At 32.7% G+C, this 23,912-nt stretch overlaps 1 protein-coding gene and 1 pseudogene across 1 annotated transcript; both read right to left on the bottom strand.

Annotated features, from left to right (window-relative positions):
- Positions 1-10,971: 10,971 nt before the first annotated feature.
- On the bottom strand, positions 10,972-13,352 carry LOC120143319 (annotated as a pseudogene).
- An 8,854-nt stretch (positions 13,353-22,206) lies between these two features.
- On the bottom strand, positions 22,207-23,344 carry LOC120143878 (protein-S-isoprenylcysteine O-methyltransferase A-like). Its single transcript, XM_039158110.1, has one exon. The coding sequence runs from the start codon at positions 23,146-23,148 to the stop codon at positions 22,582-22,584; it is 567 nt and encodes a 188-aa protein (XP_039014041.1). The 5' UTR covers positions 23,149-23,344; the 3' UTR covers positions 22,207-22,581.
- Between the last annotated feature and the right edge of the window lie 568 nt (positions 23,345-23,912).

Here is a 23,912-nt window from a genome sequence, read left to right as displayed (position 1 = left end):
GCCGGACGACAAGCATGATTGCAAATTTCATTTCTTGTCCATTATTTGATGGGACAAAATATATATCATCAATGGATTCACAAACCCAAATGAATGAATGGTTGTCCACAATAATCATTTCTCCCAATATGATTTGTTATAAAAAGTATGCATAATTCTTCAAGAATAATCTTACCTTGTCTCAGACAGTATTAATTTCTTTTTAGTCATATATATTATATAATATTGGTGGTGTAACTATTTCATACTCATATAGATGTTCCGATCCAATCCGAGGTATTACATTAGGGTCATCGGAGCGACCCACAGTAAAAATTTGTGAAACTTAAAATTTTCGTCAAATCATTTAAAATCATAAAACAAATTCTAACTAAAATATAAGTTCATAAATAGTTTAAATATTAAAAAATAATTCAATGATATACAATATAAAAAACAAGTTTCAGATTCTCGTGGAAAACAAAATGTGACCTACATGCTTTCCAATTACACGTACACTGTACTCCGCAAGCAACACCGAAAGAACTCACATAAAGCAACACCGAAAGAACTCACATAATTGATGGCGATAATTGCACAATTTCAATTCTTTTAACATGAAATGGTAAGTAATAGAGTGAGCTTTAAGAAAAACTCAATAGTACTATAACCCCCTAGACCCAGTCTATGCATTGTTACGACTAGGTCTAACGGATTACATTAAAAATTCTAAAAACATTTTCCAAAACGTTATTCTGTAATTTATAATATTACAATTAAAATATATAAAAATATAATAGATAACGATAAAAACTAAAATCGTAATTATAAAACTATAAATGAATAAGTAAAATAAAACATGTCATAATTTCATATCAATGTAATTCAAATACTAGTAGCAAAAGTAGTAAATGTCATAAAATAAGTACTTCAAAATAAAGGCATATGTCACCTAAATGAAATCACCTTGAAAGATAAAAACATTACAATCATATGGACTGTAAGAAATGTATCGATCCTCCAAGTGTCAGATTCGAGGTACCTATCCAAAATTATCTGAAAGGGGTAAAACAGTTTGAAAACTAAGCTAGGGCTCAGTGTGTCCCAACAGTGCAAATAAATCATAATGGTGAAATAATCAAGTAATAGTTCAGTAAAATATCATAAAAATCATAATGAAGTTTAAGTTTTAAAACTCAAAGTTACCCTCCTCCCGTACACCATATGCAGTTCCCCAGAACTGCATCCATAGGGCTTACCTTATACCCATTGGGTATAAGGAGCCAACCTAAGGGAGCATCTACCCAAGAAAGTTCTCGGGGCCTCAGAGCCTACCCAAGGGTCGCCTTAGATTCGTAAGGATTTACCATCTTGATTAGAGCTGAACCTCCATACTCCAATATCTTACCCAAATCAGCATCTCAATAAAACAGTTCACATAATAAGCAGAAAATTCCATGATCCGTAATTGGCATAATAATATTTATAGTGAAAACAAATAATCAGATAACATATATCATTCAGCCATAGTCCATAAGACATAAACCAGTAAATGAGTAAATCATAATTTCGGTGAAAAATATCTCAAAGAATGTAAAACAGTCATGTAACACATAGGGAACACACCTTACAAAATAGAAACATACATCCAATCAACTGAGCACATGCCTTTCCACGCTCTCTAGCAGTGCTCGAACCTAATTCATTGTAAAACTGGGTTACTAGTGGAGTAACATATTTAGTCTATGCAATCATAGGGTTTACGGGTCATACGAATGACGGCTCACGAGGTCTAACTGATCGAAAGTAGCTGGGTCGAGCTGTCGAGCGATAGGGAGAGTCTCTTGTACCTTCAAACAACAATATCTTATCAGTATATAACCTTAATTTAATTATCCTTAAATAAAATGCTTAAGTACATATGCATGTTTGAGTTTGACGGTCAATTAGGAGGCTTTCGGATTCAAATTTGGAAAAATAGACTTCAGATTCAGACTCGAGATGTTGAAAAACATAAAATATGACTTTTTGAAAATTTTGACTTTTTGGTTAAAGTCAACAGTCAAAGTCAACAGGTCAAAATCAATGAGTTAAAGTCAACGGGTTGACTTAGATGAGTTGACTCAGACTTGTTGGATCAACTGAGTTGACTAAGTTTAGACTGAGTTGACTGGACCGGTTCGGTTCGACTGGACAGTTCCATAAGCCTCTTGGATCGACGGATGAATCCCATACACTCTGTCAATGCGTGGTGGCGTGTGTGGCGGCGACAGGAGATGTTTTGATAGGTAGATTACTCCAAATTCGAATACACCTTCCAATTAATCAATTTTCTATCCAAAATCACAACCAAACCATGCCAAAATTACCAAAATTCAATCGAGATCTTTCCCCGATAGTGAACGGAAAATGAGGCAACGACGACGTGTCCCACTGGATTAGTTTCGTGTACACGGGGACGACGACCACAACTACACTGGCAGTGAGGCAAAAGGACGATGATGGCTGTCGAATTTTGCTAATAACCTAGGTGACTAGGTGGGGTTTCGTCGGTTGTTCAAGCATTCGATTCCAACGAACAATGCGACCACACAGCGAGAGGATATGAGGGTTTTGTTCACCAATCGACGACGAGTATAACGACAATGGTGGCGCGAGCTGGGGTGGTTGAACGATGATAGATTGAACCAATGAAGAAGGCCAACATGGGAGGAAATTTATGGATTTAGGGATTTAGGGTTTCTAATTTGGGGATTTATGGGTAACTGGTTTTAATCTAATATATTATATGTTTACTAAAATATCTCAAATAGTACCCTAACATAAATGGCTAGGGTATGGGTAACCATACCGGTGGTCAGGGGTTGGAATCTCCGAGCCACCTACTCGATTTCTTTATTTTTTTCTATGATGACATAAATATGGATAATTCAGGTTCAAGTCTCTAAATTTCCTACAACTTCTAAAACGACGTACAAATTCTAGAAACTTGCATTTTGGTCCCCAAATTTCATTAAATTAATTTCAAATATTAAATTTTCTTTTATTTAAAAGTGGGGGTATTACAATTCCCCCCCCCCTAAAAGAAATTTTATCCTCGAAATTTACCTGGAGCAAACATATGTGGAAACTGAGTCTTTATGGATTCCTTTGTCTCCCAGGTGGCTTCTGTATGAGCATGGTTACTCCACTGAATCTTTACCATCGAAATACGCTTGTTCCTCAATACTCTCTCGCCTTGTACAGGTTCCTCTTCAGAGGATAGATCTGACCCCAATTCAATATCCTTTAACTGAATGATGTGACTTGGATCTAGACGATAGAGCCTCAACATAGACACATGAAATATATCATAAATACAATTGAGCTAGGGAGGCAACTTGAGCTGATATGCAACATGTCTTATTCTCTTCAGGATACAATATGGTTCAATAAATATCGGACTTAATTTGCCTTTGCTCCCAAATCTCAGCACTTTCTTCCATAGAGTACATTTAAAAAGACTTGATCTCTAACCTCGAACTTGATGTCTTTCCTTTTCTGGTCGGTAAAAGACTTCTACATGTCAAGTACCTCTTTTAGGTAGTCACAGATCAATACAACTGTGTCCTTAGTCTCACGCACTAACTCAGGTCCCAAAGTCTTTCGATCACGCAACTCAGTCTAACAGATTGAGGTATGCCATCTACACCCATAAAGTGCTTCGTACGGTGTCATACGAATACTGGCCTGGTAACTGTTATTGTAAGAAAAGTCAACCAAAGGCAAAAAAGTTCATATTTTGGGGTGTTTGTGAGGATTTTTTAGTGCTTTCTAGTCTTATTATGGGGTTTTTGGTTTGTAGTATCAATAATGTTCATATTCTGGGTGAAGACTGGGTTTTTCGGACCACGTTATCAATACTAGATGAATTTGTAATACCCCAAAACTTCAAGTCAGTGACTAAAGTGTAAGAATGCAAAATTTAGCTATTTGATTTTGATAAATTGAAATGTTCAAGGATTGATGTAGAATTTTTGTTTAGGATATATTATCAAAGATTGAAGGATGGAAGGGAAAATGGTCTTTTGGCATGAAATGAATTTAAAATTCATTTTTATGTTATTATAACATGTGAAGAAAAAGGAGAAAAGGAAAAGAAAGGTCTAGAAGTTTTTTTCATCTTTTCTTCTTCATTTCTACCTCGAACTCCATTGTAAAGGTGAGTAATCTTGAAGTTTGTTGTTTCTTGCATTTTTTTAATTGATTTTGAATTTTTGGGTGGTATAGAAGCTTAACAAAGCTTAAAGATGATTAGAAGCTATGAGATTAATGAGTTAATGGCGATTTAGTAAAATGGGATTTAAGCGAGTTGATGAAAATTGATTAGTATTTGGATTTTAAGGATATATTTGACTTGTCAACGGTTTGAATAAGATGTTTGAAGTATTAGAAAGGATTGGGAACATGTTTAAAGAATGGGTGTGATTATTAGTTTTAAGTGTTCTAGTGAAAATTTTGGATGTTATAGGGAATTTAATTGATATAAGTTGGTTGTGATAAATGTTATTGAGTTTAAGGGCATGAATGGAGTTAGAAGTATGAGATTTATGCGAGTTTTTGGTCAAATTCAAAATAAAATAAGTGAATTATGGGCAAGGGTATCGGTACTAAAAAACAATATCAATACTATATGAATCAGATGAACAAAATTGAAATTGAAGGAGTAGTATCGATACTGGGGGTATCGATACCAATAGTAAGGTACCAATACTATAATTGAATAAGTAAATTCTAGAATGCAATTTGGGTATCGAAACTGAGGTAGGTATCAGTACCATAGAAGGGAAGTATCGGTACTGGGTGTAGAGTACCGATATTGTTCAGCCTGAAATTGTGAATTAGGTGTTTCATTTAGTTTATGTAAATGTTGATTTGTTAACAATTAAATGAGCTCTGATATTCATCTTGGTTATGTTAATGTGTAGATTGTGATCGAAAGCAAGTATCGAACGAATCGGCGTAATAAAGAGATTGGGCGAAAGTGAAAAGGATTTTTGATTAGGGCTTAAGTGAGGTAAAGGTGAGTGCATACTACTTTAATGTATTAATACAAGGGAAGAAGACTTGTGATGAGTTAACTTCATATGATTTTTAACTAGAATAAAATTTTGAATAGTTATTTATATTAATTTTTATGGTTTGACCTAAATCGTATTTTAGAAGCACTATTTTGATTTCATTACTATGAGTACATGTTCTATGTGAATAAATGATAATTTGACTAAGTAGTGCTATGTGAAATACTTATATGGTTAAAGATCAAAGTATGTGCTATGAGAATTAGAGGTATAATTGGCATGCCAAGAGTCAAGGGATTCTACGCGGTTCTTCGGGACAATTCTATGTGGTCCTTCGGTGCATATTCTACGTGGCACTTCGGTGTAAAATTCTACGCGACAGTTTCTACTGCAATTATAGTGCATAACCTCAAAGTACTCATATACCATGAGTTCTCAGTGATATACATTGGGCTATTTAAACAAATTAATATGAATTGAACAATACATAACAATATATATTATTTTTATGAAATGTATCTTGCTTTTTGTGTTCAATGTTTCTCCTGAAGTATTTAAGAAAATGTTTTAATATTTTATTATGCTCATTTATGCCTCACTAAGTTAAAAACTTAGCGTGTGAGTGTTTCACACGTAAGTGTATGCTAGGAGGAGAAATTAGGGAGTGTGTCAGTATCATTTTTTTAAAGAATCATTTATGTCACCAGAATCAGTAAGTAAGGACATCTTCTCTGTTAATTTATTTGGTAGTGGCATGTATATTAAAGAAGTTTCTAGCTGCTCTGTTTCGAGTCTGTTTGAGATATTTTTGTTTAAGTTATGAATATTAGTTATTTAAATCATAATTATTTATGATAGAAACAATTTTCAATTCAAGCAGATTTTTGACAGGTTTGATTTACGATACGCTACAGTATAAAACTGTCTAATGTTATCTAAATGGGTTATAATTTTTAATTTTAAATAGAAATTCTGATTTTAAGAAATTATTAGTTTTAAAATAAATAAATGCATTTTTGAAATTTAAAAAAAAACAAAATTTTTTTATTTGTATTCAAATAGTAAATGTTTCGTATGACTTATGTGATATCTTTGACTTGTATACAGGTACATATATGGGTTAAGGGTGTTATAATATTTGGTATCAGAGCTACAAATTTAGTCAATTCTCGGCCTAAATTGAAGAGAAAAAGTGTCAAAAATATATACATGTCATTGGATGTCCAAATTATTGATCTGGTGTGATTAAGTGATTAGATGAATACTGCTTGTTTTTTTTTATTAATATAGAATAGTATACGAGTAAATTCGATAGTGTAATGATATAGTGAGAAATGTCAGTGTCAGTGATATTATTTGATAACTTAGAAAGGAAGATCATAATTGTTTTTAATTTGAATAAACTAGAGGAAACTCTATTTTATTATTCTAGAAAGGTTAGTGTCGTATGAAATTTTCTTCATGTTGCAAAAGGAATGTTCTGCGAATGAGTAAAGAGTAAATTGAGATGGTATAGTTCACTCAATTGGAAAACAATGATATCAATATAGAGGAATGTTTGATTAGAATTGATTTTGGAATATAGAATGATGGTTAAATGTTTTAGGGCTACAAAGGCAAGGATAAATAGCGTATAAGTTGCACTCGATGATTTATAATAATTTTGGTTACAAATTAGATATTTTCGTTGTTAGGCCCTAATAAATGGTTGTTCAAAGTTAATGATTCAGAGAGGATCAAAAGGATTACAAGATTATGATGATTGAAAAAGAGAGTTGAGAAAATGAAAGATTTTATAAGAAACAATCGCGAACGATTAACTTCCACGATTAAAATGAAAAAATGATTTGTATTGATAAAGATTATTTAATAAGGATTGACGAGCTTCACAGATAAACGTATATAATCATTTCTTTTTAATTTTCGATCGAATATTATAATTCGAAGTGATTAATGCTAGTTTTATTAAATACTTTTGAATTTGAACTAGGTTTCGTTAATATTTATGTGTTAGGGAATCTAATTCACAATCGTACGCGAAAGTCAACGATAATTGTATTTTCCTAATAATATTTTGATTTAATTAAGATAAAGGAAGGACACGAAGTAGAATCTTGATTAATGGTTTAAACATTCCGAAAGAAGATAAAGGTGGCACGATAAAAAGTATAGTATATGTACGAGCCGTGATTGAGTAGAATTTGAAAAGTTACTATGAATTTGAAATCTCTTGGAATTCGCTTATTATTAAAAAGATTCACAAAGAAACTCTCGATGACCCCCTCCCCACTAACAAAGTTATTAGTAAATGAGGTAATATTTATATAGATTAGTAAGAAACAAGGAAATTCAAGGTATGTAATAAGAATATCAGTTGGAAATTGACAGTTTGGAAAATAAGTCAAAGAAGTCATTACAATTTTATAGAGGATATTTGAAAATGATTCTCATGTGATTGAAGAAGGAAATTCCATAATGCAATTTGGGTATCGATACTGAGGTAGGTATCAGTACCATAGAAGTGAAGTATTGGTACTGGGTATAGAGTATCGCTATTGTTCAGCCTGAAATTGTGAATTAGGTGTTTCATTTAGTTTATGTAAATGTTGATTTGTTAACAATTAAATGAGCTCCGATATTCATCTTGGTTATGCTAACGTGTAGATTGCGATCGAAAACAAATACCGAACGAATCGACGTAATAAAAAGATTGGGCGAAAGTGAAAATGATTTTTTATTAGGGCTTAAGTGAGGCAAATGTGAGTGCATACTACTTTAATGTATTAATACAAGGGAAGAAGACTTTTGATGAGTCAACTTCCAATGATTTTTAACTAGAATAGAATTTTGAATAATTATTTATATTAATTTTTATGGTTTGACCTAAATCGTATTTTAGAAGCATTGTTTTGATTTCATTACTATGAGTACATGTTCTATGTGAATAAATGATAATTTGACTAAGGAGTGCTATGTGAAATACTTATATGGTTAAAGCCCAAAGTATGTGCTATGAGAATTAGAGGTATAATTGGCATGCCAAGAGTAGAGGGATTCTACGTGATCCTTCGGGACAATTCTATGTGGTCCTTCACGGTAATTCTATGTGGTCCTTCACGGTAATTCTATGTAGTCCTTCAGGACAATTCTATGTAGTCCTTCGGGATAAATCTATGTGGCACTTCAGTGCATATTCTACTTGGCACTTAGTGCAAAATTATACGCGACAGTTTCGACTGTAATTACAGTACACAACCTCAAAGTACTCACATACATTGAGTTCTCAGTTATATACGTTGGGATATTTAAGTAAATGTTTTAATGTTTTATTATGCTCATTTATGCCTCACTAAGATAAAAACTTAGCTTATTAGTGTTTCACATGTAGGTTCAAGCTAGGAGGAGAAAATAGGGAGTGCGTCAGTATCATTTTTTAAAGAATCATTTATGTCACCAGAATCAGTAAGTAATGACATCTTGTCTGTTAATTTATTTAGTTGTGGCATGTATATTAAATAAGTTTCTAACTACTCTGATTCGAGTCTGTTTGAGATATTTTTGTTTAAGTTATGAATATTATTTATTTAGATCGTAATTATTTATGATTGAAACAATTTTCAAATCAAGCAGATTTCTGACAGCTTTAATTTAGGATACGTTACAATATAGAACTGCCTAATGTTATCTAAATCAATTTTAATTTTTACATTTAAATAGAAATTATGATTTTATGAAACTATTTGTTTTAAAATAAAGAAATACATTTTTGAAAATTTTAAAGAAATAAAAAATTTTATCGGTATTTAAATAGTAAATATTTCGTATGACTAATGTGACATCTTTGACTTGTATACGAGTGCATATATGGGTTAAGGGTGTTACAGAATTGGTATTGATATTGGTCTCTTATTATCGATACTAAGGGTAATAGTATCGATATCGGATGCTTGGTTTCGATACTAGAAAGTTGGTATCCATACCAGAAGGCACGTATCCATACTAGAGGCTTGGTATCCAAACTGAAAGGTTCAGTATCCATACCAGAGGCTTGAGGTAAATACTGAAAGTTGTTAAATGACTAGAAATACCTTTGAGAATGGTAAATGATCAGAATACCCTAATGTGGAATAAATCACCAAAATACCCTTAACTGGTAAGAAACTTTAAAAATACCCTTATAGGGATGTTTAACTGATAATTGTGAATAATGAATCGTTGTGAAGGATATGCTTACTAGTGGGATGGTGTACCATTCAAATAATGTGATAGAAAAATCGTGTACCATGTGAATATCGATAAAGAGATGACATGCAAATTGCCCTCCAATTCAAGGGTGAATTGAGGAAAAGTGTAATGAGAGTGACTAGAGAGTCATTATCAAATAACCAACCCTGAGTTAAGTGTCAGGCTAGTTATAATGTACTAAATGGGAAGCGATGAATATTAATTACCTTAAGTGCATATAACATAAAAAGACTAATAAGCTCTTACATAACGTTCTAGATGAAAGGAAGAGCGAGATAGTGGTGGGTGAGGAGACGACCTCACCTGTTTGTGAGGAACTATGATAGTGTCTAGTCGAACTACCTTGATTGCCCTTGTGTGCCATTAATTGATGTGTGATGAGACGTTTAGCTTTATAGAAGAGCTTGGTAATAAACAAGAGATAATAATGTTATATGTGTGATAATTATAAGAACCTTATGAGGTAATATTCCATAAGACTTATTTTTTTGTTTAACGCTCGGGAAACGATAAGGACACTCGAGTTACTTGTGTATGTGACGATCGTCCAATTATTTGAGGAATATTGAATATATTCAAATTAGTCCGAGAGTACTTTAAATGCTAGTTAGATGTCGCTATGATGCTTCGTGACCTAGACACATCTCGAGTACTCTAGAGTAATAGATTAGCTAGGTGTAAAATGTTGATGTTTTGTGACCTAGATCTCACCCTTAGCACTTGTAGTGTGTGTTATTTGGGGTGTGAAACTCTAATTCTATGTGACCCAGACCTCACCCTAGGTACTTGGTAAGGTGTGTCATTTTGATGTAGGATGTTGATGCTATGTGATCCAGATCTTACCCAGGGTACCTCGTAAGATAAAGAGGTGTGAGTTTCGTGATGCTGATGTGACCCAAACCATACCACAATGCTTACATGTTGTTGTATGATTAGTACCAAACGGTTATGATGGCATCGGGTACTATCATTATGTTGTGTGATGCTAACTATTGCATATGATGATGCATATCTTGTATCATATTATGGTTAGAGGCTCAGTATATGTATACTCATGGAGAGGCCTTTAGAAGAAGACTAATGGAAGCATAAGATTCATTGTATTGTGATAGAACTGTTCAACCTTAAGTAGGTAGCACTTGATTATGATCATGCATGTACCTACTGCTTATTATCATGTCTTTAGCATGCTTATGTTTATGAGATTTATAATGTTTCTCTATATTAGTGATTATACTACTGGCTTTGTAAGCTCAGCGTTTGGATGTTTTCATTTGCAAGTTAATAACTTGAATCATTAGAGGAACATCGTCGCAACAAGATTTCCAGCATTCCTTACAGAGTATTGTATGGTTACTTGTAATGGACATGTATATTCATAGGACTCTTATTATTGTATTTGGATTTGAAACTCAGAGTTTGAATTATTTTGATTTATAATATATGTCACGGTGCTCTGATTCATTTAAGTATTTTTTTATAGTAGTATTGTGTTATGTCCCTGCGATAGAAGAAGAATAATCAAAAGAAATTGAGGAATTGGAGATTAAAGAAGAGAAGAAAAGGGATTCAAGAAAACTGAGAATGCATTCACTCATTTCATGCCTTCCGCCCTACATAGTACATTGCTTATATATTTACATTGTACCAACCATTTACCAGCTGGCAATACAGCTGTCTCTAATAGTTAGATTCCCTTGCAGGTGCTATTGGGTGATGTTGGCGTGACTTCCTCACTGCTGGCAGTACCGCTCCCCTTAATTGAAATCCCTAACCTCCCCTTAATTAAAATCCCTAACCCTATTTCCAATTTCCCTAATTCTCTTCCATCTTCTTCGATTTCTATATCTCTCATGATCATGACAATACCCTCCCCACGAAATGATCCTTGTCCCCAAGGATCAAAATCTAAGAATTGTGCTGGAAATATAATATAATTTACCACAGTGACATTTTCCAGTCCTAATTTCATCCACTGCATCTGATTTTGCTCCCGCTCTCTACGTTTGTCGAGTTCTATAAAACCATAGAACCTTGCTACCAGCTTTAATCCCTTTCGAAGAGAAAGTGAGGTTTGATGGTAAGACTGAAATTTCAAGTAAACTAGGCCCCCGATCTTCAAATTTCTATAAATTTCCATTTTGCTTTGTGCCTTCATACCCCATGCCTTTAACATTTGATTCATGTTTTCCTTAGGTTTGAGAATTAAGTGAACTATAGACTGCCCATTATTTTTTCTTCTTATGATTGAAGCTAACAACTCCCATAGTGCTTTCCTGATACTGTCAACTTTACTCAATATGCCTTCTGCAAGCAAAAAGGAAAGAACAATATCCATCGATTGGCTTGCATCTGATTCTTCAGTAAGGGACACATCACAGAGCCTTATTGTTAGTGAGGTTATACCACGGCATAGTTTGTCACCAGCATTTCGCATAGTTTCTTTGATGTCATCTATGGCACGAAAAGCAGCCACCCATATTTTCTTTAATTGCTTCCCAACCTGATCAAATTTTTGACCATGTATAATATCTGAAAGGGCAAGGCAAGATGCCTCACGAGAACGCCAAAGCCTGGATCCACATTGTATTAAAAGATCATCAAAAATAAAATCCAAATTTTCATCAATAGTCCTCTTAGGATCATCCACTAGTGATTTCCATATATGTGCCATAGCATCCTGCACATTTTTAAAAAGATCATATTGGTAGTGATCAAGCCTTGTAATCAATATGCTTAAGTGTGGTTGAAAAACATCACCAGCTTGCTTGGTTATCTTAGAAAATCCAAAAGCAACACCTCTCTTGGAATTTAGTGAGGCTTGATAATTAGCCAGATCCATAAATTTATAAATTAATTATGGCTGTCCTATCTCATTTGCAAGATTATGAAGCTCCTTGTAAGTGCTAAGTTTCTCCCCACTAAGGCTTTCACCAATAGTGACCTCTTGAAATACCTTCGTGTCTTCAACCAACTTGATCGCTCTTTTCCTCTTTTCAGAACCAGTCAAAGTGGTAACAAGTGTATCAAACAGGTTTTTCTTCGTTGATGTGTCACCCAGTTCATAGACAATACTCATGCCTTGGGATGCAAGCTCCTGTGTAAGCTCATATTGTTCACCAAGTAGGTGTGAAAAGGCCTCATGAATTTCTGCAAGCATTTTCTGAATGGTGAAATGATAACCACGATACATTGTTAGTGATAGAAGCCAGACACTTATAGCACAACGCTCTTCTTTTCTATTACTATACAAAAGAACATCAAATATTTTTATACTGATAGTATCTCTAATCATAATACATCAATCTTCACTGGCTATATTTTTCTCATCAGAACTATAGTTTGATAAAGATAACTTCATATAACCCATAAGAAAATTTGAAGACATGGAACGTGAAGTATAGTTGGTCTTGAGAATCACATCAGAAGTTACAGGAACACCACCCCAGAGAAATGATAGAGCTTCTCGAGTTGCAAATAAAATATCTTCAACCTTTGAACAGCAAAGACTAAAAATCAAATCAAGCGCAATTTTCATGTTAGAAGCAGAAGTTTCTTTCAAAACATATGCCCGATAGAGATAACAATTTTCTGGATTGCCTTTGTGTCATCACCAGAGAATAGCTTACTTATCCTTTCATTCAAAAGCTCCAGAATGCTAACTGAACTAGAATCATGGACAAGTTAAGGTAATAGTCCAGACAGCCCAATATAGCCCAGTGCTTGCATAGAAATGGAGGCCAATGTTGCACTCTCATAATTAACAATGTCAACAAGGCATTTAAGAGTATTTTTCAATAGTTCCTCTTGGATAGAAGGTGATCTAGACACACAATCAACAGTGACATATCTTGTAGCACATAATGCTCCATGTTGTGCTTCAAACCTTTTGTTTGTTCCCCTGAATAAGGAGACCAGTTCACATATAAGGTCAGAAGATACAGTGAATGGAAGAGAAGAGAAAGCAATTCCAAGCAGACTTGCTACTAATTCATGGGTGTCCATGTCCACATGATTTAATAAGTTCTTTATCCATGATATTCTTGAGACAAAGTGTGAAGATACCATTTGAGCATTCTCTGAATTGGTTGGCTATCGTTCCTCGACGTCCACTGGATTTTCAAGAACACGAGCTGCTACACTTTTACCTTCACGTAGCAACCCAAGAAGAATATGCTCGGATCTAATATAGTTATGGCCAAGTTGGCGGGCTTCTTCCAACGAGATTTCCAAAATACATTTGGCAGGAGGAGTAAATGGAATCTCCACAGCAACAAAACCACTGCCCTTTCCGATTATCTTCTCGACCTCTACTAGCGCATCTTTAAGATTAATTCCCATTAGCAATAATCTAAACTTGTAAGGGTCATCATCTTCTACAAGTTTATCCCTCCCATTAGAATCAGTATGAAATACCTTGTTTGTGGCCATATTTGCTATCAGCAGAGTAATGATCTTTTTGCCTACAATGTCATCCGTGGGAATCGAACCAATAGTGAATTCAAATTTAGCATGCTCTTTGTCTTTGTAAAGTCTGGTGACCTGGTAGATTCATTCATTAAACTATTGGTAAACTCCATCAACTAGGGGTCCATGAGTGACCCTCAATGGAACTAATCATGAAATAACGATTGGAGATGAGCCGTTAGGGCGGAATACATATGCACCAAATGCCTGAGGATTAGAATCATCACTGCTTGAACTGTACCACAGGTAGCTCTGCTGCACTGGTACATCTACCTTTGGTGTTGGCAATTTATCGAACACTTGGGAATCATCATGTTTTTCCTCACACTTTTTACCAGTCAGCAACTGTAACATGTGCTCCACATCTCTCTGCTGCGACGCCATTTTTTATTCCAACATACTCAACTGACTGTCTTGTTTCTACCACCATTTAGGAGGGGTTAATTTAGTCGTTGTATGCTTTATCATCTTCGTGAGATCGTCAAGTTGCCTCTGAATAGAAGAAAGATTAATGGAGGCTGCCATGCCTTGCTTTTTTTGCTTCAAGCTACCAAGAAATGATGGCTCTGATTACCAATTGTTATGTCCATGCGATAGAAGAAGAATAATCGAAGGAAATTGAGGAATTGGAGATTAAAGAAGAGAAGAAAAGGGATTCAAGAAAACTGAGAATTCATTCATTCATTTGATGCCTTCAGCCCTACCTAGTACATTTCTTATATATTTACATTGTACCAACCATTTACTAGCTGGCAATACAGTTGTCTTTAACCTCCCCTTAATTGAAATCCCTAACCTCCCCTTAATTAAAATCCCTAACCTCTCCTTAATTGAAATCCCTAACTCTATTTCCAATTTCCCTAATTCTCATCTGTCTTCTCCGATTTCTACATCTCTCATGATCATGACATATTGGATGTCTGTGTTTGGTAAATATATCATGTTTTAAATGGAAACAAAAAAAGTTTAAAATTCCAGTGGTTGCCTCAATAGCCCAATGTAGCACTTTAGGCCCATTCGGGTTTAGGGTGTTACAGTTTGCCATCGGCCACTTCATGTATCATATTTCATCACACCCTCAATACACGATGGGAGAAATCGTCGCAGAAATAGAAGACGTTGGTCATATACTTTGCGTCCTGCAAGAGAAATCGTCACAAAAGCAAGGAGTTTTGGCCGTTAGAGTTTCGATTAATCTCGCAATGTTGAAATTTTGGTCGATTGACGACCTTAGTGACAGCCACCCTTGAAAATTTTTAAATTAATATATGTTTTAGATATTTTCTTTGTATTTTCAATTAGTAATTTGTTTTTGTCCCCATAATTTTATAAGTTCGTCTCCTAGTATAAAATTATATATCCGTTACTATTACCAACGATGATAATTAGATTGAAATAAGGGTTTTAGAATATATATTTTACTAATATATTGAGTATGATGAAATCTAATAGAGAGAAAATGATATAATATTTTCTTAATGTTGGAGTGGAATGGATAATGCAATTCTAAAATATAACCACAAATGAGTAATTGATATTATGATTTTAACGATAAAATTAGGTCCACGATCTGTTTTGATGAAATACAATTATTTTTCTAAAGACTTTTAACTATTTGATAGTAAATACACATTCAACCATTTGACAATAAATATTCAAATATCTTATAGTTGTTGGTGCTCAAACTTAAAAACTCTAAAAATAACAACAATTCATTTAAAAATCGCTTTATTCATGGGATCAAATATCCAACCATATTTCTTAATAATGGGAATGTTTTTTAGCCCACCAAAACAAAGCAAGTGAATATTGTTTTCAACATTATGAAGTCAGAGCACTACAACACTCACTTCACGCGACAAACCTTCAACCGTTAAATTTAGGTATAATATTCCATTTAATTTTCAAAATATTCTATTTTATATTTTCAATTGGAAGATTATTTTATAATTTTAAATAGTTTATAGACTCAAATTTTAATTTTAAAATAAAGTAATGTCCTATATTTAGAGGATCTGTATATTTTATTCTTTAATTTTTAATTTTTTTGACAAATTTAAAATATAATCCTAATTTTATCGGGAGAGTATGGGAATGGGGAACGGGAACTTTAAAGAAAGAAATAAGAGTGCTCCCAATGGGTCTAAAGCCTATGATTTAAAAGAATATAAGGGAACAAAAGACGAGCAGCTTGCCATCTGACCAAATGTGATTGCTCTTTTTTATTGTTCAATTTAATACTTAAACTCTAATTTTTTTTAATTTATTGAAATAAATTAACGACATTAAAATATACGATAATATCATTTAATAAAAACATGATACGTAATAGAAGACATTACCTATGACGTGAAGTGAAGACGTACTGTGTTTTTTCCAGTTGATATTATTATTTTTATTTTTAAACAATTAACCTTTTAAGATAAACTATAATAAAATAATAGTCCAAATATTTTTTTTATTTGATTAATATTGGGTTAGTACAAGGTTGTATATGTTTAAAGATAATTCTCAACAATTTGAGATCGAATGTTCATACCCCTCGCATTATTGAATAGCGAACCTGAGACCTTAAAAAAAAACAATTCTTTTACCACTAAGATCACTTGGTTCGTGCAATAATAGTTCAAGTATTAAAATAGAATAAAACAAGATTTAGATATTGAAATGGAGAAATGAACAAAATTCGAGGGTTACAGCACGAATAAAGCAAAAATATTATTACTTTAATAAGAGTATAATAAATTTGTAATTGTTAGTGGAGTCTCTTGTATGATCATGATTGATACCATCGAAGAAAAAGAAAGGGTGCATTGTTAAAATTCAGAAGTTGATCAATTAATGAAAGGAAGTCAAATGAAAAATGCATTTGAAATACGAAACTGGTTCACTACCAATAGAGAAATGACAGTTCTATTGCTATATTTGAGGTCAGAAAATGGCCTCACAGCCCATATGATTTGAAAGAAAGTCAAATGAAAAATGCATTTGAAATACGAAACTGGTTCACGATCAATAGAGAAATGACAGTTCTATTGCTATATTTGAGGTCAGAAAATGGCCTCACAACCCCACATGATTTTGACCAAACAATCTCAAGTGCTTCAAATGATGCATCTTTGACATTTTCTCTTTGGAATTATGATATGAAGTTGTGTGGTGTGAAGAAACTAGAATCCAAACAATCTCAACTCTCAAGTGCTTCAACCCATATGATATGCAGCTCACTAAATGAACAAAATTTAAAAGGGTAAATTACAAATTTGGTAACTGAACTTTACTCTCTCTCCTATTTCACTCACTATACTTAAAATCTTTTCAATTTCCTCTTTGAACTTGATACATTGGATTTTTTTGTCACTCAACCGTTTTCTCACTTACAGCGTTATAAACGAGTTGTTATATAGATGCAAAACGATGTCGTTTTGGTGAAAATTTTGTTTTTTAAAACAGAGTCGTTTTAACGTCGTTAACTATTTAACGACAGAGTGACAAAAAAACTCAATGCATTAAGTTCAGTGAGGAAATTAAAAACTTTTAAAGTTTAGTGAGTGAAATAGGAGAGAGAGTAAAGTTCAATGATAAATTTTATAATTTACCCAATTTAAAATGTTGGGTAAAGTAAACAAATAGTCCCCGACTATAGGGTATTGCTTTGTTGAGTTTCCCGACTATCGAAAGTCACAAAATAGTCTCATGACTATGAGACGCTACTTTGTTGAGTCCCCGACTATTAAAAGCTACAAAATAGTCACTCGACTATTCATATGTTCCAAACTCATCCTTTTCCGTTAAAAAATTGGCAACCATCTATGCTGGATGTTAACATGCTCATTGGGATATGATAAAATTTGATTCCAAAATCATTTGAGTTGTATTTTGTTGATCGAGTCTCTGTTTACATTATGTCATCGGGCTAGTGCTAAAATCATTATGTTGTCGAGTCAGTGTTTGAAAGCAAAGATGGTACCAGTAGACATCATTAAAATATGATTTTATCATATTTTAGTTAGCAAGTTAACGTTCAGTTCATAAGACCGTCAATTTTTTAACAAAAAATGACGAGTCTGGAACATATGAATAGTCGGGTGACCATTTTATCACTTTTAGTAGTCGGGAGACTCAACAAAGCAATATCTTATAGTCTAGGGATAATTTTGTAACTTTTAATAGTCGAGGGACTCAATAAAGTAATGCCCTATAGTTGAGGGACCATATGTGTACTTTACCCTAAAATGTTTTATGGTTGCAATTTCTAGTATAACCGAAGAAATATCAAAATATCAAATCATTCCACCAAGTCTCTTACATCTTATCCTTGTTCATTGTTATGCGTACTAAAAACTTCCTTTGTGTTATGCTTATCCGTCCAAGATTTTTATTTTTGAACAGCAGGAACCTGCTTAATATCGAATTCTTTGATTGTTTTAAGAGAAATGACTGATTAATATATTTTATTTACTTATTTTTATAGATTTTTTTGAGATTATAATTTTATTGTATTTCTTTTTTAATTTAATAAAACTAACTATTAAGATTATTAGTTAAAATATAGGGTAAAACTACACGTTTAGTATCCTAACTATCACTTTATTTTGTTTTGGTCACTCAATTATTATTATTTTCAAAATCATATATGACATTACGTTTTAATTTCATTTTAGTCACCGACCGTTAAAAAAATTAACAAAATCATTGAAGTGATATTTATTTTAAAAAATTCAATAATAATGTGATATTACCTTATGATGGCACGTCAATATCACCATTAATGTTTTAATAGTGAGTAACCAAAATGTAACGCTTGATATGATTTATAAACAAAAAATAGTTAAGTGGCCAAAACAAAATAAAAGTGATAATTAGGATACTAAATGTGTAGTTTACTAAAAACTTTATTAAATATGAACATTCCCCAATTGTTGGATATGACCTAACAGAGGCCAATATCCAACCAGTCCATGTCATGTTGCAGTTGCAATTTAGTTACTCCCCTGGCTAGCTAGGCACAAAATAAGGCTATTGTGTTGTGTTCAATTATATGCTCAATATTTTCTTTTATATAATTGGAATGATTATAAGGTAGTATATATTTAAAAAAAATTAATCAATTTATAATTAATATATGCATTGCTGACTCAACTATTTAATGAATCTAGTTAGTGGAAATCTGGAGATATTAATTATTTAATGAATCGGCCGTTATCATCGTCAACTAGAATACTCAATTGCACACAGTAAAGTATTGAAAGAAAATGGTTCACGGATATCGTCAATTGCTTTTAGAAAACAAGATGGGAAATGGTGGATTATGACCTATTTCCTTCGCTGGTTTTGGTTCTTTTTTTGTCCTGAACCAATGCATAGTTTTAGGCGAGGGAAATGGTATTAGTTTATCCACAATATTTTAATGAAGTTGACAATACTTGTAGGGGGTGTTCTGACGTGTGTTTTGATCATCATTAGTGGTGTTTTTGTTTATAGATGCAACTCCTGTTATGGATGGATGCTTTGTCACTTTGTCTGCCAACTTTATTTAGTATATATATATATATATATATATATATATATATTATATATATATATATATATATATATATATATATATATATATATATATATATATATATATATATATAGTATTGGAATGTTCAAAAGTTTGGGGACTAACTTAAAATAGATTCATAATTTGGTGATGAATTTGGAATGTTCAAAAGTTTAGGAATCGATTTAAAATATGAGTCATAATTTAGAGATCAATTTAAAATAAAAATTATAGTTTGGGGATACATGGTACAATTAACTCTTAAATTTGGTCATAATATAAGATTTCATATAGTTGATTAGGAATATTATATAATTTATGGACCTCCTATTTCTTAGCTAATATTACATTCTTATAAAAAAAATAGCAATTTTTGAACAATTTCCCCCTCAGTATTATAACTTTTGTCAATTTAATCTTTTTAAAACTAAATAGAATACTAATAAATTTGGATTTATAATTAGACATATATACATAAAATATAATTGTATGTATTAATCATAAATAGTATGCGATTGCTTTGAACATATTATTAATACACTGATTATATTAATAATATGTTAAATATAAAATTTTGATATAGTTTAATAAAAAGAACTTTATGAACTTTGGTACTAATCTATTTTATATTAGATTTATTTTTTAGGAAAAATAATCACAAAAACAATATAATAAAATATACCTTTTAATAAATTTATATTCCACTGTCAAAAACAACAGTTTTATAGTGCGTTTAGTTCTAAAAAATATATGTTATATTCATTTTCTAAAATATTGAACAAAACATATTTGATTATAAAATTAAAAAGTAATTTTTAGAAAATAAAAATAATTGAAATTTTGAAAATATAAAAAAGATATTTTCAGTATTTTCATTAAAATTGTTTTAAAAATAGGAAAACACGATATTTAGATTTTTAACTTAATTTACAAGGCTATGAATAGTTCTAACCATAATTTTTGGTTTAATGATGTGAAATCTTCAAACTTTTTCAAAAAATTTAATTTGATCCTTAAGCTTTTTTTACACTCAATGTTATTCTTAAATTTATTTTTTAGTAATTTATTTTTTAATATTTTTATATTTAATGTTTTGAATATCTTAATAATTACTTATATTTTAAATTTAAATAATTTCTTAATTTTTCTAAAAAACTAAATAGGCCATCAAATTTTCTAAAAATCATTTAGACCCTCTAACTTAATAAAAATTTAATTAAGTCTGTCTACTACAATAACATCGTGAAATGTCACATCAATATCAGATTCGTAGATTGTCATGTAAGTTTATTGAACTATCATGTAAGTGTTATGACGATCAACATTTGACTATGTTGGTCAATGGGTTATATTGATTTTCCCCCACCTAAATTTAGGAGTCCCATCGTGTGCAAAAAAACGTTCAGATAAATATATAAAAGTTTAAGGGCCTTAAAGACCATTTAATATATATTTATTTTAATGGCACTTTAACGAGTTCTAAAAAATATTTTCTGTTTTTATTAGACGAGATAGTATAATAAACTCATTAATATGTCAAGCCCATCCTCGGAGATATCTTAGTACAAGTAATTTACCTGCCCAAAATGAACCTGATTTTTTATACCTCTCGACCTAACCCAACTTTATCGCTGCAGGCCATCTCGGATAGCCATCGCCGAACGGCCACATATCCGTCACTACCCACCTGTTGTCTGATCATTATCTTTGCCGTTACCCGAAACCTCTAAATCCATAAATCCCTAAAATTTCAAATACCCTAAATAATAACCTCTAATCCCTTCTCCTCGGAAAGCAACTGCCCTTATTCTATTGAGATCAATTATGGACAAAGTTGATAATCAAGATGAAAACACGTGTACATGCAAATAAGAAGTATAGTTCGAACGCTTATTTTTCAATTAAGCCTAATGAAAATGATATTTTTGGAAGTAAATGAATACTTGGCTTAACAAAACACTATGGTCACCGTAAAACATATGCCTTAAACTACATAAAGTAGCAATACAAAACTCACTGAATAGAATGCTAAGCCCTTCGGCCAACAAACAAAAACCAGTGCACAATCACACAGGCAAAACAAAGCAGCAGGCGAGAATAGAAGCCTCTCCTAATGCATAGAAACACTATCCTGATTCAATGTAGCCACTAACATGTCTAAAATTATTTAAAATTAAATATAAAATATCTAACCCTATAGAGTCGGATCATGTCTGAACCCGTCAAATTTGATAATTTTGATATCCAAACCATGAACCTAAACCCCACAACCCCAAGCCAGAACAAACACTTCAAACATTTTTCCTCAAAGAGAATCCCTTCACAAGTGATCCTCTGTTAGAAAGAATTGCCATACAACAACAGCAAATTAACCATTGAAACAGGATCAAACAGAGCATAAACTGAGTACCTACTAACCATACAATGAAATCTTATGACCTCGATGATGAATGAATTCATGAATTCCGTCTCGACAACTTATGATGTTTGTCGTGGAAAGCTATACCTTAACCTTAAGAATTTTCTTTTTCTGTCACTTGAGCATCTTTTACAATCCAATACCAACCCTACTAACACAATCATCGATCCCTCCAAATAAAAGAAAATTTTGGAAAAAAGAAAATTAACATAACTGTATTGGATGTATGACCATGCCTGACACACACACCTGCATCAGCGTATCATAAAGAACAGGTACATTAGTTGAGTATCCACTTACCAAACAAAGACACCTTATGCCCTCGACTATGAGGAATCCACAAACTCCGTCTAAACAACTTACGAAGAATCTGATTAGATTTTATTATACCTTAACGAAATTAAGTTTCCTTTTCCTCAGTGAAAAAGCTTATACAAACCAATGCCAGTCATGCTAAAACAATATGTACAAATCAAAGGGAACCTCAGAACAAAGATTTTGTGCATAATCATAATCTGCCCCCAAAATTTCCTTCAACAAAAAGCCCATCGAAAGGGATCCTTTGCAAAGAACTGCCAAACCATAACAGCAAAACTATCACTAGCACAGGATAACCGAGCGTTATCTGATTACAAATTTACCAAACAAGAAACCTTAATGACACATAGGATGAACCAATCCATAAACTCCATCAAGCTACCTTGCAATGTTCCATAATCAAATGCTTAATCGACTAACCGTGGTCATAATAGCCAAGTTTCTAATATCTACTACTATTAAAACAAGACCAAGCCCCAAGCTACAGAATTCAAATCACACCAAAAAAATGCTCTTCAGTCAGTTCCTACAAACATAATCCAAAATCTTCACATCACAAATGGAACCCCAGAAGGAACTCTTCGAGCATACTCCTCATAATCTGCCCCAAAAAACTGCCTCAAAAAATACTCCTCATAAGGAATCCGTGCAGCGAAAAACCTCCAAACAACAACAGCAAAACCAACAGTGGATATGGGATTACAAAGCATTATCTGGGTACCAACCGACCAAATCAGGAAACCGCAATAACTCGGATGACGAACGAATGCATAAACTCCACTAGTAACCAACCTATGATGATCCTCATGACGAACCCTAATCAAATGTGTAAAAGACCGACCCGCAGTTACAATAGCCAGTTTCCTTACAATTTCCCCTACAACAACCATCAGCAGCCCCAGATTACTGACCCACAAATGTTCCTTAGGTCCAGGGAATAATAGGAGTTCCAAAAAGTATTCGACCAATGAGAAGACCATGGCTAAAACATATCCTTTGCTGACAAGAAGTGAACTGGGATTAACATTTGATATCCCATGAATTGCAACTGCTAAAACGTACTCTGAGCTATGAAAAAAGAGAATCGCCACTAAAAATAGAGATAATGGGTCCATTTTTCTAAAACTAAAATAGCTTCCCTGGATTTAAAAGTTGAGTCAAGTAGATTCCTCTGAGTTGGGTTTTGGGGTCACCAACTGCGATTCGACTGCTCTAGTGAAAGATGCTGCGATCTTTGGGGAGGAAGGTGCGCCTGCTCAGGGTATCAACGATCAACATTAGCGAAGATGCCAAGAGTTTTCATCTTTTCAATCTTTCGAGAATATTTTATTTTTTGGTCAACTACAATGATGATAACTTTTGTTTCTAGCCTATCTTAGTTTGATCACGGGTTTTGAAAAAGTTGTTTTCTGCTCACTTACATTGTCGGTTCGTTACATTTTGATCATTGAGCCATTCACTCCTATTAATTTGATGATGTGACGTGTTAGTAAAAAAAATAATTTTTAATTTAACTTTTGATTATTAGACAAATTTCTAATTTAACTTTAAAATTTAGATAAAATACTAATTTAACCATTGATTTTTTTATAAATATCAAATTAACTCTTAATCCAATCGAAGCCCTCGTTGTCGGTCACCACTCATCCGTCACTAATTTTCGTCATCGGTGACTATCGAAATTCATGGGACCCTAAAATTTTTAATTCATTAATTTTTATCTCATGAATGCTAATCTAGTGTCTGTTTCATCAAAAATGCATCGAATTCCAATAACTTTTTTATTCATAGAAGATTTCTAAATCTTTAATTGCTTGCTCGAATATTGAAAAAAAAAAGGAAATGAAATAATAAAAGGTGAGTCAATGTGAAAACCCGC

The sequence above is a fragment of the Hibiscus syriacus genome, unplaced genomic scaffold, assembly GCF_006381635.1.
Source record: "Hibiscus syriacus cultivar Baekdansim isolate YM2019G1 unplaced genomic scaffold, ASM638163v2 tig00000205_pilon, whole genome shotgun sequence".
Taxonomy (NCBI): Eukaryota; Viridiplantae; Streptophyta; class Magnoliopsida; order Malvales; family Malvaceae; genus Hibiscus; species Hibiscus syriacus.
Note: the sequence above shows the minus strand (reverse complement) of the source record. Positions and strands in the feature narration are given on the sequence as shown.

Bases quoted from the DNA above. Each gene is read 5' to 3' on its own strand.
- LOC120143878 (XM_039158110.1), bottom strand. From the start codon at position 23,148: ATGGACCCATTATCTCTATTTTTAGTGGCGATTCTCTTTTTTCATAGC.